General features: G+C 41.1%; 2 protein-coding genes across 2 annotated transcripts in view; one reads left to right on the top strand and one right to left on the bottom strand.

Annotated features, from left to right (window-relative positions):
- The window catches only part of PPP3R1 (protein phosphatase 3 regulatory subunit B, alpha), a 71967-nt gene extending 65695 nt beyond the window's left edge, over positions 1–6272 (top strand). Inside the window, exon 6 of the mRNA XM_027621610.2 lies at positions 4159–6272. Within this exon, the coding sequence (XP_027477411.1) occupies positions 4159–4206 (48 nt within the window). The 3' untranslated portion in view covers positions 4207–6272. The remainder of the gene's footprint in view (positions 1–4158) is intronic.
- Positions 6140–17716, bottom strand: PNO1 (partner of NOB1 homolog). The gene is made up of 7 exons (XM_027621609.2): positions 17363–17716; positions 16973–17122; positions 14648–14731; positions 14343–14403; positions 13993–14110; positions 8558–8628; positions 6140–7699 (listed from the first exon to the last, which is right to left on the bottom strand). The coding sequence occupies exons 1-7, from the start codon at positions 17567–17569 to the stop codon at positions 7632–7634; spliced, it is 759 nt and encodes a 252-aa protein (XP_027477410.1). The 5' UTR covers positions 17570–17716; the 3' UTR covers positions 6140–7631.
- Position 17717: the final 1 nt, after the last annotated feature.

The raw sequence follows: 17717 nt of genomic DNA on the forward strand, positions 1-17717 counted from the left end.
TTCACTTGCCTACTTAATGTGTAGGTTTTTTCGATAAAGTATTGTACGTGTTTTTTTCTCTTACGATTTTAATGTTTTCTCTAGCTTACTTGATTGTAATACAGTATGTAATACATATAACATACAAAATGTTTTGTTTATGTTAATGGCAAGGCTTTCAGTTAACAGTGTCCTATTAGTAGTTACAAGTTTTGGGAGAGTCAGATGTTACACATGGATTTTTGACTGCGTAGTGGGGGGGTTGGTATCCCTGAGCCCTGTGCTGTTCAAAGGTGAACTGTATTTATTTTTGCTTGCTCTCCAAACTCCAGTGAAATTAAAAAGTAAAGGTTTATGAACCCACAGGACAAAGAGGGAGGATAACAACTAGATTCAACAGCTTTATAAGTAAGTAAGCTGACTTTTAACAAGAGAAAAAAATGAATTCTAAGCTGTCAACTTGGAAAGCTGAGAAGCATTTATAATGTAGAATCCCTGAAAGGCTCAGAAATTGGGGGCACAAGTAAAAGTGGGGATGAAGGCGAGGCTAAAAACAGAATTGCTTAGTCTGTTTAAGAAGTATTTAGCACACTAGATTGATCTCCTTTCCTACTCTTCAGACTCTCCTGCCCTATAGTGGGAGATTGGAGAGGGTGAAGTGTAGAGTCTGTAGGCTGGGAAACAGGAGGCATAGATTGGGGGCTGAGGGTCGGGGTAGGGGGAGGGGGACTAAGTAAAGATAAGCATATTTCCATTTTTCTACCTCTACAAGTAAGACAAAAATCTGTCATTCTCAGGGATATAATATACTGAATCCTTTATAAACAAAACTTGAGTAATATATGAGAACTCTTGGAAGTTTAAATTTAGAGATGCATATACACCTGTTTTATATACACCTGAATGCTAGTATTTCCAGAGAGAAAATGGAGGGAATGAAGTCATTAAAAATGAATCAGAAGTAATGAACCAAAAGTAGCGTTCTGTCTGAAAGGATTACTGAGTACCTAGCATAGTATATAAAATTACTCTGGGCCTAGGCACAATGTCATGAAATTTTAAAATGGGAAACAAAGAGATGGTCCTACAAACTCCAAAGACCAGGGGAAGAGGGGTAGTAGGGAGGGGCTTTATACAAAGACTCAAAAAACATCAGGGCAGCCGACTTCTCTGCTATACAGCAAAGTAGGAAGCTTAAAGACAATGGAGCATTGCCTTTGCAATTCTGAGGGACAGTTATGTATTTCCAAACTAGAATTCTCTACAAACTCAAACTAGATGGACGAATGAAGACATTTTCTGGTAATGCAAGGCTTCCCTTTTTGGGAAACTACTGGAAGATGTGCTTCCACGGTAATAAGGTTGTAAATCAAAAAAGATAATGTGGGGTCTAGGAAGCAGAGGGTCCAACATGAGAGAAGGCAATTTCCGGGATGGTGAAGCAAAGTCCAGAGATGACAGGCCTAGATTGTAGCAGGTGGGAAAGCTCTGGGAATGATTTCAAGATAATAAAATTGATAGAATCACATCATATATTTGAACGGATTTAGAACAGAAGTTTGAGACTGAATTAAATACATAGATACCCAGCAAAGGAAAAGATAATTATAAACCTGTAGCAAAACAAACGTGCAGTATGCAATTGTTTTGCTGTAAATAGTATTTTATATAGTCATAATTAAAATGTTGAATTTCTGTCTAATCAAAGTGAAGATTTAACTGTTGGAAGGGTGGGGCGGGAAGTATGCGGGGTAGGAGATAGATGGGAGGGGTGTGTATGTGTTTAAGAACTCAATCTTCCTCTTGTGTGGTGGGAAGTCAGTGGATAATGCTTGCAACTTTAAATCCAAGAGAAGGCAACGTAGGAATGTTATTTGGAGACCTATAGGGAAATACTGAATATTAGCTGAAAAGTCTAAATGATCATCTCTATGTAAAAGGAAATAGAGAATGAGGGCAGGGTGGTAGCAAACTGATGTTTTCACAGCAGAAGGTGTAGCACTAATTGGCTGTTTAAGCTTTATTTTTCAAATAAACTTTTAAAATAAGTTTACATTGAAAAATAAATAATACAGATACAGTTATACACGACATGGATTGTCAGAAACATGTTAGGTGAAACAAGTCAGACACAAGATCTCCAACTAATCCAGGTTGTTAAAGTCACCGTAGTGGGTGGGTGGGTGTGTGTGTGTGTGGTAGGGTGTGGTAGGGCTGGAGGAGGGAGATGGCTGGAAGGGGGCCACAGAAGAGTCCCGGTGTGTGTGTGTGTGTGTGTGTGTGTGGGTGGGTGGGTGGGTGGGTGGGTGGGTGGTAGGGCTGGAGGAGGGAGATGGCTGGAAGGGGACCACAGAAGAGTCTCGGTGTGTGTGTGGGGGGGGGTAGGGCTGGAGGAGGGAGATGGCTGGAAGGGGGCCACAGAAGAGTCCCGGTGTGTGTGTGTGTGTGTGTGTGTGTGTGTGTGTGTGTGTGTGTGTGTGTGTGTGTGTGTGTGGGGGGTAGGGCTGGAGGAGGGAGATGGCTGGAAGGGGGCCACAGAAGAGTCCCGGTGTGTGTGTGTGTGTGTGTGTGTGTGTGTGTGTGTGTGTGTGTGTGTGTGGTAGGGCTGGAGGAGGGAGATGGCTGGAAGGGGGCCACAGAAGAGTCCCGGTGTGTGTGTGTGTGTGTGTGTGTGTGTGTGTGTGTGTGGTAGGGCTGGAGGAGGGAGATGGCTGGAAGGGGGCCACAGAAGAGTCCCGGTGTGTGTGTGTGTGTGTGTGTGTGTGTGTGTGTGTGTGTGTGTGTGTGTGTGTGGTAGGGCTGGAGGAGGGAGATGGCTGGAAGGGGGCCACAGAAGAGTCCCGGTGTGTGTGTGTGTGTGTGTGTGTGTGTGTGTGTGTGTGTGTGTGTGTCCCGGTGTGTGTGTGTGTGTGTGTGTGTGTGTGTGTGTGTGTGTGTGTGTGTGTGTGTGTGTGTGTGGTAGGGCTGGAGGAGGGAGATGGCTGGAAGGGGGCCACAGAAGAGTCCCGGTGTGTGTGTGTGTGTGTGTGTGTGTGTGTGTGTGTGTGTGTGTGTGTGTGTGTGTGTGTGTGTGTGTGTGTGTGTGTGTGTGTGTGTGTGTGTGGTAGGGCTGGAGGAGGGAGATGGCTGGAAGGGGGCCACAGAAGAGTCCCGGTAATGGTCTGGGTGCTAGTTACTTGGGTGTTTACTCTGGGAAAATTCATCAAGCTGTGTTTCTTTAGGTAGGTTGTACTTAATAGAATCTATCCTCCAAACAATACAGGTAATTAAACTTGTATATTTACATGTTACAATATGTTTACAATAAACATTGTTTACAATAAATGTTTACATTTTATTGTTTTGTATACGTTTGTTTACAATAAACGTCATTATTCACGGAGATGTCTGTAACAACTCTACATGTCTTCAAGCCTATGGGAAAATAATGTGCAGACAATTTTATTCATTTGTTACTTTTTAATACTTTCTAGAATAGACTGACAGTGAAGCCCGTATTTGGATTTTGAGGATAAATTTTTATGATAATCTCCGGTTATTACTATAAAAAGTAGGGGTTGGCAAACTACAGAGTGGGTTAGATCCTTCCCATCGCCTGTTTTGTGTGTCTTTGAGCTTAGGCCAGTTTTTTACATTTTTTAAAGTGTTCAGAAAAAGTGGGAGAGGGGCGCCTGGGTGGCTCAGTTAAGCATCTGCCTTTGGCTGTCATGATCTTCGAGTTCTGGGATCAGTGGGGAGTCTGCTTCGCCTCTCCCTCTGCCCCTCCTCCTGTTTGTGTTCTCTCTAATAAATAAAATCTTTAAAAAAAAAATCTTAAAATAAGTAAAATCTAAAAGTAAGTAAAATCTTTAAAAAAAAAGTCAAAAAAAAAAGTGGGAGAAGGAAATGCAAGAGAAATTACATGTGGCCTGCAAAGCCTAAAATACTCTCTGGCTTTTTAAGTTTGCCAACGGTTGTCCTAGAACACAAGAAAATGCCAGTTATCCTGGGAGAAAGCTGCCATGAAAATTCTAACTAGATGCAGTACAGGTTTCAAAACAAAAACAAACCCAAAGCACCAACTTCTGAAAATAGTTAAAGTAGTGTGTTTTTTATATTGTAATTTTGGTTAAGGTGGTTAGATCAGTAAAAAGGAGTTTTCAGTCATGGTTAAGCTTGATTTGTTCCTCTCTGTTGCAGGTTGTAGGTGGCCTAGATATCCACAAAAAGATGGTGGTAGATGTGTGACTCTTTTTTAAAGAGTACCACCCAACACTTTTGCTTTCTTCTCCATCTCTGAAGATCTGCTCAAGACGTCCAGCAATGCTCTCTGTGTATTTAAATGGAAGTATTTTTCTCTGTGAAGCCACATTTTCCAACACGAGCCTCATGAAGCCAACTTAAGTGTTATTGAACTCTAATTCTCTCAATAACTCAGTGTAGCACTTTAAAGTCTGAAGGACAGCAGCATGAAAAGAGCATATCAATGTGGTGAAGAAAGGGAAGGGGTTGGCTTTTTAATTTATTTTTCTTCATCTTTTATAACAAGAAAGTATCTATATATACATATGTAAATATTTATATATAGATATATGTAGCTTTCTATATGTGTAGTAGGTTGGCTTTAATTTAATCTACTTGATTCAGAAACAAAATGATAGAGTACAAAAGTGCCAAGCAGAACATAAAACATCCTTACTTTTATTTCACACAGTTTTATATATAGATAGAAAATTGTACGATTTGAGCCGGGTGTTAGGCCAGCTTTTTCCTTTTCCTGTGCTTTCTCCTTTGAGAGATTGACAAAGCATTTGTTAACGTCCTATTATTTACCTTAATTACATTTTTTGTAACAAAGGAGTGTGTAATTTTCTTTCTACCTATGGATATATTTCCAGGGACTGTGTCTCATTGCTGAGTAGCTTTTACTACATCTCTGCTTGAGGAGAAAGTATAGTGCAGTGCTCCTGCCAAGAGCTCATTCTTGTGTTCGTATAGTAACTGCACAGGGCTTGTGGCTGCTTCGTTATTTAACTAGGAGCCAATACATTTAGTAAATGTCCCTGAGTCAATGTAAGTTACCAGTTGTGGAAAGGCCAGAAGCCATCTGAGGCAATCACGATTTTCCTTAGACATTTCTTAGTAATACCTGAAGGAATCACGTAACTACTTAGGCTATCCATTCGTTTCAGTATGTAGATAATCAGTTTGTCATTAAACTTACCTTTGAACCATAAATTTCCCTTCTGTTTCAGAAGGCTTGCAGCTCATCTAAAAAACTGGTGATACTTAATGTGCATGTATGTATCTGAACGCCCACATATATTTGTGATTTAAATGGAAGAAGTCATACTAATCTGTATGCCACGGAAGAAGCAAAATTTTATCCAAATTTATACCTCTTGAATTTCTTTACCACAAGGCGTAGAGAGTGCATGATGGTTTTCTTTCTTGATTTGCCCATATTTGTAATGGATGCTAACTTACTAAATGTGTGATATAAAAGTAGCATATCATGTTCCACCACTTGATATTATCCCTTCCCTTTTCTGCAAAGGTACTATTGGCTGGAAGAAAACATTTTGGTTAGCTTTCTAGGACAGTAGTCTTCCCCGGTATAGTTTTTCTAGAAAAGCAGTTTTATAATCGTAAGTGGAAAAGGGCAGGTCGAATCAAGGTAAATGATCTTAAATTGGGCACACCTGCCTGCCATCGCTGTTCCTTCAACTAAGTGCTGCACATCATGGGCTCTGTCTGTGAGAGAAAAATCCCGGTGCTTGGTGTCCTTGCATGACATGGAGTTTTGCATGTAGATCAATTTAAAATGTACCTCTTGTTTACATAATTTGCATAATTTTAAAAGATAATGTTGCCAAACTTTGGAAATGTTAATGTTCAAACTGAAAATCTCCACTACATGTAACTTTCTTCCTCTGGATCAGTACGTGGCTTATAATCCCAGCCAGTGGTTTGATCTGTTCCAGTGTCAACTGCCATGTGCTCTGCTTCAAGGGGGAACTAGTCTTTTGTGAATTTTTTGTACATAAGTATTTGTTACAAATATTTTAGCAAATGCTTTCTATTTCTCTTGCTTGTGCATATCTTGGCTGGCGTTACAGAAAAATAGTGCAAACATTATTTCCTTACTGGGGAATGAGGGTTTTTTTTTTCTTTTTTTTCCTTTTTTTTTTTTTAGTGTGGGTGGGGGGGGTTATGTTGAATGTTTAGTTTTTCTTCTGCATGAGATGTCATGTTGTGGGATCTTTAGAAAACTTCCTACTGTATGAATAAGAAAATAAAATATTTGAAACTTGCTTGTGTTCACAATCGTCTTTGGTGAGCTTCCACGGCCATTAGATACTTTTTTTTCCCCCATGGGGTAGTCTTTTCTCCATTCTTCTGGATTTAAAAAATAACCTGATAAATTGATGTTTAATATTTGACTATAAGCCATAGTAAAGATAAATCTGCTTTATCACTGGTTAAAAACACAAGTCATTACAACAACCTACAAAGCCCTACCTCATCGCTTTACTACTCACCCCTTCCTCTGCTTCCAGCTGCCTTCGCCTCCGTGGTTCCTGGAACTTTGGGCCTGCTTCTGCTGTGGGCCTTTGTACCATCTCCCCCACCAGAGACCCCACAGCTGATGCTACTAGGTCTGTTCAGGTATGTCCTGGCTCCACAGGGACGACGCTTCTGGCCACCCCACGTAAACATATTCCTACACCTGCGTCTCCCTTACTCCACTCTTCTTCCTCCAGAGCATTTTCCCTCTGCTGACAGAATTTACTTAGGTATTTTGTAGATGTCTTCCCTGGTTATTGAAATAAAATGAAAACTCCACAAGGACAGTGATTTCTTTTTCTGTCCCTTGTCCACCAACAGCCTCAATTGTCTAGAATTCTACCTAGCTTTTAGTGTTTGCTAAGATTAAACACTTAAAGATTAATACTTAAATACTTACCAAATGAGTATTTAAATAGGCAGACACTAGTTAAAACAAGCTCTTGCACTTGCAGAACATTGTGGTTTTCTTGGTAAAAACATTCTTTTACCATATTTCGCCTTCACCCAAACATTGGTAAGGTCTGACTACTTTCACTGAATGCTTATTTGAAAAATAAAATTCTTTTCCTCACATCAACCTTGTGACGTCTTTAATTTTATAAGCTACAAAATAAGTACAAGGATTAGCCTTTGTTCACAACAGTATCTCCAAACCGCTGCTTCTAAAAAGCCTACATACCACCCAGTATTAAGGGTCAGGTTTCAGAGCGATTTTGTGAGCTGATTCTTTTAAATACACTGCATAGACAAGAAATGTTTATAAAAAGTTACAAATTTATAAATTCATACAGGACTGTTTAAACAAGTTTCCCAGTAAGAATTATAAACTATGTAAATCTTTTATTTAAAGTGAAGTGATAAATTATAATTAATGTATAAGTATAATTATGGTACTAAATTCAGATATGGGAATTATCCTCAAGTTGCTGCATGTGAATATTATCAAACCTTTCTGTTGATGCTTCTGGCTGAGAACAGAAAAGAAGTGATGGAGGCTTAAAGTGACTGAAAAGTTCTTCTCATGGTTTCTTATGACCACATGCAGAGGACAAGGGCTTTTTCTCTAGAGTCCAAAGACAAGATAAAAAGTCTCTGATTTGAAATCAGAATCGATCTGCTGCTCTGCTAGCCACAGCTCGGATATTGCCATAAACCTTTGATGGAGGATTTCCTGCAGAGGAAAATAAACATATCTATACAAATAAACTCACATATATAGAAGACACATGGAAAGCAGTCTACAACTCTAAAGAACACATACTCCAGTGGGTCTCTCTTAAATCAACAAAAGAACGATAAACCATACCAAAACATTCTCCAAAAATACTTTAAATACTAAGAGTCAAAGACACCAAATTGTCTAAATATTTCAAAAAGAAGCTGGTCAGATCTGGGCACTGATGGGAAATCCCATTTAGAGCAAGCTGCTACAATCCTGTAACTCGTACCAGAAGTTACTGACTTTGCTGCACAGTTTGAAAATAGGACTGGGGTGCCTGGGTGGCTCAGTCAGTTGAGTGTCTGAACTCCTGGCTTTGGCTCAGGTCACGATCCCAGGGTTGTCAGATCGAGCCCTGCACTGGGCTCTGTACTCAGTGCAGAGTCTGCTTAAGATTCTTTCCCTCTGTCCCTCCTCCCACTCGCTCATGCTTGTTTGCTCTCTTTCAAATAAAAATAGGACTTAGTGCATCAATTAAGTTGACTGATGGTGATCAGCAGCTCTCTTTTTGTTGAAACCTAAACCACACTGCCGGCTATTCTGGAATGGCTTCACTGCACCTCTGGGGAAAGCAGCAAAGATTTAAGCAATATAACCCAATAAACCCCTTCTTTTCTCTAGCAAACTGATGAAATCTAAGCAAAAGTAGTATTTTTTTCTTCTTTAGGCCCACATTTGCCAACCACTAAGAGCTTCTACTTGCAATCTTTAACATTATGCTTAACTTGAACTGATATGCAAATGTGGTTTGAGTTCTGAATTCCCTATTTTCTTTCCAGAGAAAACACCCAATGAGTAAATTATTATTACCCAGGATGAGGTTGCAAATGGCAGTTCTTGCCATCTTGATGTTTTGGAAAGAGCCAAGGATGTGAACTTTCCTGCAAGAGAGAATATGGGACAAGTTAGCAACAAAAGCATTTCCTTAACTGAATCCCATAATCCAGAAACTCTGGAAAATCATGATAGATAGATTCCTAAGTAAAGATGGCGGCACAACTCTAAAGACACTAAAAATCACTTTGAAGGGAAATTCTATGGTATTTAGATTATATCCCAATAAAAATTAGAAAAGAAAAAATTTTAAGAAACCAAGAATTTTTTAAGATTCTTGGCTAACAATGGCTACCATCAAGTGAGTGCCTTTTTTTTTTTTTAAAGATTTTATTTATTTATTTGACAGAGAGAGACACAGCGAGAGCAGGAACACAAGCAGGGGGAGTGGGAGAGGGAGAAGCAGGTCTCCTGCCGAGCAGGGAGCCTGATGTGGGACTCGATCCCAGGACCCTAGGATCATGACCTGAGCCGAAGGCAGACGCTTAACGACTAAGCCACCCAGGCGCCCAAGTGAGTGCTTTTTATGTGCTAGGGCTTTATGTGTTCCCATTTAATCCTCATGTGAGCTTTATTAAGGTGGTATTTCCATTTTATAAATGAGGAAAGAAATTTACAAGAAGTAAAGTCTGCCAAAGATTACACATTGGCAGAGCTGGTATTAAGTATCCAGAAATGCAAGTAACACTGTACTTGATCAAAACATCCGGATTTCAATTGCAAAGCTTTCTAAAGGTCATCTAAATTTTTTCACTACTCAGTGAGGATCATCCAGACCCTACTAATAGAAATTCCTGGCTGACAAACAAGATGGACAATAGTATTTTGCCTTTTTGAGCCCATCTTCCAAAATGTCAGTAAACTAACGCCAAAATTGTCAGTGGGAACATCAAGCAGAACCCTCTCATCCAGACAGGCTCAGCCATTTCTGGAAGTGGGGACAAAAATGACAAAACCTGTTCAAGATGATCCCTAGATTTTCTTCCCCATTCTGTGTAATCAGGCAACCACCCCCCGTAACTGGCAAAATTATGGGAGGGGGAGGCGAGGTGTTGCTCCCTGGGAAAGGAAAAGACATGGTATCTGGACCAGGGCTACCAGGTACAGCTGAAGTAGGAATGTTAAAAACAGGCAATGGGAAGCAAATATCTGCACAATGGATGTTGAGATGTCCAACTATCTTCCATAACCAGGCTTCAAAGTCTGGCAGCAAACAGCCTAGAGAATGCTTCTCAGGGAAGCTGACCTGCTCAATAAAAAAGACCAAAGGAGAGGGGTGCCTGGGTGGCTCAGTCGGTTAAGCAGCTGGCTCAGGTCATGATCTCAGGGTCCTGGGATCAAGCCCCACATCGGGCTCTCTGCTTAGCGAGAAGTCTGCTTCTCACTCTCCCTCTATACTCTCCCTCTCTCTCTCAAATAAATAAATAAAATCTTAAATAAAAAAAAAAAGACTAAAAGATACATCAGAAACAGCCTGGCAATCACCCTAAGTGAAGCCTACAGTCAACCAGCATCCCCCCACACTCCAGACCCCATGAGCTCAGGGCTTCTAGTCTGCTCTTTCCTGCCTCACTCATGTACATCTGACACACACACACACACACACACGGTTCCCCAGACTCTGACGAAAGCCTCTACTACAAAAGAAAAAGAGGCTGCAACCAGCAAGGTCAAGAAAGAGAAACAGAGACTATGGGGAGAAAAGAATGAAAACAGCAAAAACAAAATCAAATCAGTAAGGTCAGAAAAGCTATTTTCATGCACCCATGAATCAAGGGCATGATGTTAAGAAAACTAAATACAAGAATTAGAAGATAGAGTTACAGAAAGGAATTATAGAAGGGGGAAAGAAAAGGAAGACCAAAGTAATTCAAGAAAATTTCTGAAAATTGTAGAAAATGAGTTTCTAGTTTGAAAGGGCCCAGTAAGATGAGTAAAAATAGACCCACACTAACACATAGCATTATGAAATTTCAGAACACACCGGATGAAGATACTACCACTGCCAGACAGGACGCTCAAAGAATCAGGTATAAAAATGGTGCTGGACCTCTCAATACCAACACTGAAAGCTATGATAGCAATGTCTTCAAGATTCTGAATGGACGTGATTTATATAACAGAACTGTATAGTAAGCCAGGAGACAGGACACCTTTGGAACTAGAAGTTCTCAAATAATGTTAGCTAGCTAAGCTAGCTCCTGGACCAAATACGGCACCAAAATAAGGAGTACTTGGGGGGCGAGGGTGTGCAAAATGAATAAAGGGGGTCAAACAGCATAAACTTCCAGTTAGAAAAGAAGTCCCAGGAATGTAATGTGCAGCATGTTAAATATCGTCAATAATACTGTGCTATATAATGGAAAATTGCTAAGAGTAAACCTTAAAAGTTCCCACACACACAAAAACAAATTTGTAACTGTGGTGATGGATGTTAACCAGATGTACTGTGGTGCTCGTTTTGCACCACATACAGGTATCAAATTAAAAAAAGAAAAACAAAAGGACCAAAGGAGTACTCAGGAAAAAGAATCCAACAAACCAAGAGATTCAAACAGCAAAAGGGCAAAGGTGAAAGGAGAACCTAGGATGCCGAATGGGCGCCAGGCAGAGAGCAGCAGTGCTTCTGAGAAAGCAGGCTCCAGGACAGGTTGCTCAAATGTTTGATGCATCTGCATACAACAACATACAGCTTTTTACTGAATTTTACTGATAATCAGAAAGCACAAACATAAATAAGAATTCTTTTTTCCAGTGAAAACAAAGTGGTAAAGGACAGACAGAACAATCACAGTTATCACCTGGCCCAGTGCTGATATCCTGAGCACTGACCCTGCACTCAGGTAACGCTAACACTGGTCTTAGAAAACCCAAAATGTACAGGGGACGTAGGGAGGGGTGAGTAAACTGGATGTCAGAAGGGCTGAGTACATGGGGTGGAAGTGGGGGGAGAGATGAATAAAAGCTAAATTTTCATCTTCCATGGTAGAAAGTCAATGGTGAAGCTGGTATATAAACAAGATATTTGAAAATATGGAGATAAATAATTTCTAAAAATTACCTAAAAGAGTTGAAATTAGTTCCTCTGACAAAGAGGACATGGTAGGCGGAAGAAGTTTGGGGCTTGCTCAAGTATGTCTAACTTTGATAAAAATCCTTGACAAGAGTGCAGGAAAGATGAGAAAACAGACACTGAGCATACATGAAGTGTGAGTGGTTTTGCTGTCGAAACCACCAAAGTGATGGGGCAGTGGCCACAATGGTACGGGGGTCTCAGGACATACAGGCAACATTATTTCCCATCTGATGCACTGAATATATATGGAATAGTTTTTAGTTTTTTTATCTTGCTCACATCATACTGTATTTTACCAGATTATCAGCAACTCATCAAAAACAACAGTTACGGGCACATACTGGTCCACATTATGGTTATGTCATAATAAATGGACGAACATGTGGATTTCCAGTTAGCCTATTTATACTGAACACTCAAGACAATATACTCAATTTCAAGTAGTATGTAATTCACTTGGAAAAAAAAAAGATATAAAAAGTAATTCAATAATAGCAACATTATTCATAAGAGCCCCAAACTGGACGTTTGGCTCAAACGTCCATCAAATGAGAATGGATAAACAAAATGCAATACCTTACGATAGTACTTGGCAATAAAGAGGAATTACTGACACACCTAAGGAAATGGAGAAACTGAAACAGCATGCTAATTAAAAGAAGTCATACTCCAAAGAATGCGTACTGTGTATTTCCATTTATATAAATTTCTAGAAAAGGCACAACCATGACAGAAAGTAGGTCAGTGATTGCCTGGGACTAAGGTGGGATCACAGGAGTAGAGGTTTACCCAAAACTCACTGAAAAGGATACTAAATAAGGCAATGTTTTTTGTATGTGAATCATACCGCAGTAAAGCTGTTAAAAAAACCAGTTCAACTAGTAAATTTTATGTCAACACTTATCAATATACTTAGAATTTAATACATCACAGCATCTATAATTTGATTAGCACATCATTTACATTTGTAGATTTCTAAATTAACAAAAGTTTTTAGCACTACATATGATGCTTTCAAATGTGGTACGCATTTCAAAGTATTTTAAAATGTCTAGTTCAGAACAAGATTTCCTCGTGGCTCCATTCTCCCAAGTCTAGGCTCCCCTCACAAAGATCAAAATTATAATAAGCCCATCTTCCAGTAAGAGGGCCATCAACGTGGTAGTACCATTATCCCTCGAGTGTAAAAGAGTCGAAAATTTAGGTTCTAAAAAATGGTGAGCCCGAGTTTAGAGCCAACATAGCATGATTTTAAATAAAATTATTTCTGGGTTTAGCAGCAGGCAGGTCCCTCCTCCTGTCAGTCAACGGCTTCATTCCCCAACTTCATGGCACATGGTGTTATATAAGTTCGGCGCCATCTGCCGGCAACCACGGCCTGGCCCCGCAGCATCTTCAACCCCCGCCACGGCTAATCCCAGCCCCACCTCCAGCACCCTTATTCTAAGCCCTTATCATCTTCTTTCTGTTCGCATAGAACTGCTCTCGAGTTTTTCACCTAACGTGCAGTGCTCATCATCCTTTTATGAAAGGCCTTTATATATAGTTTTAAAATATTTATAGACTCATACACATATATTTCTTTCTTTAAAAGGAAATTCACAGTGGCATTTAAAACACCCACTCCTTGCTCTCTCCTACTGATTTAAGTAGGAGTCCCTTCTGATACTATTTAAATCTTCACCTGTCGGGGCACCTGGGTGGCTCAGTTGTTACACGTCTGCCTTCGGCTCGGGTCATGGTCCCAGGGTCCCGGGATCGAGTTGTGCATCGGGCTCCCTGCTCAGCGGGGAGTCTGCTTCTCCCTCTCTCACTCCCCCTGCTTGTGTTCCCGCTCTTGCTATCTATCAGATAAATAAAATCTTTAAAAAGAAAAATAAAAAATAAATCTTCACCTGTCATGTAACTTCTTTTAATAGTAATTCTAAACATTCCTTTTTTTTTAAGATTTTATTTACCTGAGAGAGAATGAACACGAAGGGGGGAGGGGCAGAGGGAAAAGCAGGCTCCTGGCTGGGCGGGGAACCCGAGGTGGGACTCGATCCCAGGACCCTGGGACCACGACCTGAGCCAAAGGCAGATAAGCTTAACTGACTGAGCCACCCAGGCGTCCCTGAACATGTCCTTTATTGCTGAGAAAAAAGCTAGAATTCCTAAGATTTTCTCAACTAACCTAATCTGCTTTCAAAGTAATTATGTATTTCATCCAGAACCATATACTGACAAAGAGTCAGTGGCAACATTATGCATAAAATACAATCTTTATGACTTCTTGAAACCAGCAAAAGGTCAAATATAAATTACGACAGTAATTTTCTCAAGATCAGATACTTACACATCAGCCAAAACTATCCGTGTCCGTGTCACGTTCTCTATGGTGAATTTGGTTTTTCCTCCTTTGCCAGCGATTCTTCCTATTGCCCTTGACAGGTGGTCTCCCTTTAAGGGCTTTACTAAATGAGAAAATCAAGGCCTCAGGAGGCAATTCCAGCACACCACCCACTCCATAATGAAGTTTAATCACAAACTAAATTTCCCTACTAAAAGATACAAAAAATATATATTTTAAAACCTGCTAATAATACAGGTTAACTGATGCTATTAGAAAGCTAAAAGTCACTTACAATACAAAGTCGACAGTACAAAAGTACAATAGTTAATAGGAAAAGACCACCCTATACTTACCATCTGTAATTTCAAAAGACTCTAGGAAGAGGTCATCCAACCTAATGAGGGCAAGTGCATCCTACAACACAAAAATAAATGCTGTGAAGCCCTTACGTTTAGATACCTGAGAATAACTACTAAGTTAAAATGCACCAGACCTAGAAAATTCAAATTTTTTTAAAAAGCCCAAATCCACAGAAACATTCACGGACCCTGGGATCATGACCTGAGCCGAAGGCAACACTTAACCAACTGAGCCACCCAGGTGCCCCTCATATTAAGTGTTTTTAAGCACCTATTTTATATGTCATGAAATCACTTACCTCCACCTGAAACCCAAGAATAAAGGCTTTCACAAAATCAGCTGCTTTTGTCAAGGCACTAACATCCTTGGTTTCTTTACAAGTCTGTTAAAAAAAAAAAAGGCACATATTATGACTGGAGATGAAAATACTCTAATACAACACGAGGACTGATGGCCAGCATATACTCGCCATTACTGCTGATGGTTCCCGACGCACTAACTCCAGGACTAACTACCACGGATAGTTTAAGCAGGGATCTTGTCCTTAAAGGCTTTACTAGGTAAATGCAGAAATAGCTACTATTCATAAAATCCCAACCACTAAAAGTGACACGTATCGCAAAGGTACTTTACACACAACAGCTCTAATCTTCACATCGACCCTGAATTTTTTTTTTTAAGATTTTATTTATTTGACCGAGAGAGACAGCGAGAGAGAGGGAACACAAGCAGGGGGAGTGGGAGAGGGAGAAGCAAGCTTCCCACTGAGCAGGGAGCCTGATGCGCGGCTCGATCCCAGGACCCCGGGATCATGACCTGAGCTGAAGGCAGATGCTTAACGACTGAGCCACCCAGGCGCCCCTCGACCCTGAATATTAAGTAATATAAAAACTTTTATATCTGAGAAAACTGAAGTACTGAAAAGTGAAAAAGGCAGAATTCCGACACAGGTCTGATTCCAAAATTGTCATTTCCATTCTCCCACACAGACTCAAATTTAGTTGAGGAGACCACATATTTGACAAATTTCAAACTTCACAAGGTTGTGTAATGCACATATAAAACTAGATCCCAGTTCCAATCCTGTATGTGACTTTGGGCAAGTCCCATAGATGCTCCAGGTCTTTTCTCATTTGTAAAATAAAAAAGTCGGGGGTGGGGTGGGGTCCTTTCAGGACTAACAAGATTCACTTGTTAGTGAATGACTTTGATGACTCTGACTAACCTACTCCTTTGACTCAGTTTCCTCACATCTAAAGGATGGTGATATGACAACTACTTCACAGGCCTGTCTTAAAGATTACAATGATGTAGTGCACGCCAAAGCACCACTATGTGCCTGGCATCCAGCAGTAGCAACGGGTGTGGGTGGGATGCAAACTGATGCCTCTGCGACACGGAGTAAGACAGCCAAGCACAGTAAGAGTGTAGGCTCTGAAGACATGACTGAAACACAAACCAATCCTAAAGGAGAAAGCACTTGAGCTAGACTCCAAGAGATGACTGGAATTGAGGCCGGAAAAGAAAGAGTATGGAGGAGAGGGCTTTCTTCATATGGCAAAGTCCCCCACAGGTATGGACATAAAAAAGTCAAGAGCTGATGAGATGAACTTGGGACTTAGATTCCTACTTAAAAGCCAAGTTCAGGGGCGCCTGAGTGGCTCAGTCGGTTAAGCAGTTAAAACGTCTGCCTTCGGCTCAGGTGATGATCTCAGGGTCCTGGGACAGAGCCCCATAGCAGGGAGCCCATTTCTCCTTCTCCCCGTGACCTCTCGCTTTCACTCTCTCTCAAATAAATAAAAATCTTTAATAAAAAAAAAGGGGGCAAGTTCAGTCAAAAACTGAACTCTTACCCTTCAGAGATTTTGAAGATACCAGAGTACCACAGTGAAAGCAGCGTGGTCCCGGAAAATTCATCTGGCACTGGCAGAGGAAGGACCGGTGAGAGGAGATTTAAAGCAACGAAGCAAGGGAAAGCTCTAAGGAAACAAGACGTTTGGCACAAAACTACAAGAACCTGAACAAAAAGGAGTTCTGCCAAGTTCTATATTTTAAACTTTACCAACTATTTAAAGCAGTGCCCCTCTGCTTTATTCCATTATTCTAGTTCAACAGAGATGAGTCTATACCAGTTCTGATGATGGTATGAGTCCTCAAAATGGAAGATATAATTTTGGTCATTGATTCTGATATAAAACTGGCACCCAGAAAAGGAAGCCCAAAGTCAATTAACATTGTCTAGCTTTTGAACTGACACCATGAAATGAATATATATGTGTGTGCACAGCAAGCACTTTTATTTCCTATTTACATACGTCTCTTTATGACCAGCTCTTTACTCAGCCTTGTCTCATTTCAACACAGAACATCATAAAATACACGCACAGGCATAACCAGTATTTTGGTATGATCTGAGGTCCACCTTATGAATTCAACTAATATTTGTGTTGAATGCAGAATTTGAAGACATTCAAGAAGTTCGAACTCACTATACTATTTTAGAAAGCTGTATAACGATAATTTAACAAAACAAGTCCCGTTACGGAAAGTCTATTCACTTCTTTTCACCCCTGTAGGAAAGAGAAACCCTAATATATTTGGAAATGGTTGACATTCTCCTTACCCTAATTTCTACATTCCTCGATTTCAAGTTAAACCGTATCTGAAGTCCCAAATGTTCTACAACAGGAGTAAATATCTTCATCCAGTTCTCTTTTAAGGGCGTGTATCTGTTAGCTGGGACTGGAATTTTCCTTGTTTCTTCTTTCCCACCCTACAACAGAAGAACACACAAGTCGGGGGATGTATTGGGATGGAGGTGGAGCTGTAAAATGACAGCTTTTCCACAAGAAGCTTTCTTTAACTGAACGAGTTAAACTTCGTTCAGGAGAGTCACTTCTTGAAGGCCGTCACTGAAGAACGGCCCCCGCCCTTTCAACATCACCCAGAGACCACCGGCTTGGCCCACCTTTGGCCCCCGACCCCGTTCCTGTCCCACGGTCCCCGCCAGTACCAGGAATCCATCCCCGGCGAGGGGCGGGAAAACCGGCCTCTTCGCGGGCCGGGCCTCCTCCGTGTCCATGCGGCCCGCGTCCCCGCCGTCCCCCGCCGCGGACAGCGGCTCAGCCTGCCGTTTCTTCGCCCGCCGGCCACCCTTACGGGTAACTTGGGTGAAGCCATCTTCGGCTCCGGCGCTCTGCGATTCCATCTCCACTTCCATCCCCAAGGATCTCCCGCTCCAACATATGCTTCCGGCTCGAACGCGTGCGCCGCTGCACGGCGCAGGCGCGCCTCGCGGGGTCCAGCGTCCGCCAACCAGCCCCAGGGATCCGCCCCGTTTCCTAAGGAGTCCCACACTGGGGACCTGA

This window comes from Zalophus californianus, chromosome 8, assembly GCF_009762305.2.
Source record: "Zalophus californianus isolate mZalCal1 chromosome 8, mZalCal1.pri.v2, whole genome shotgun sequence".
NCBI classification, from domain to species: domain Eukaryota; kingdom Metazoa; phylum Chordata; class Mammalia; order Carnivora; family Otariidae; genus Zalophus; species Zalophus californianus.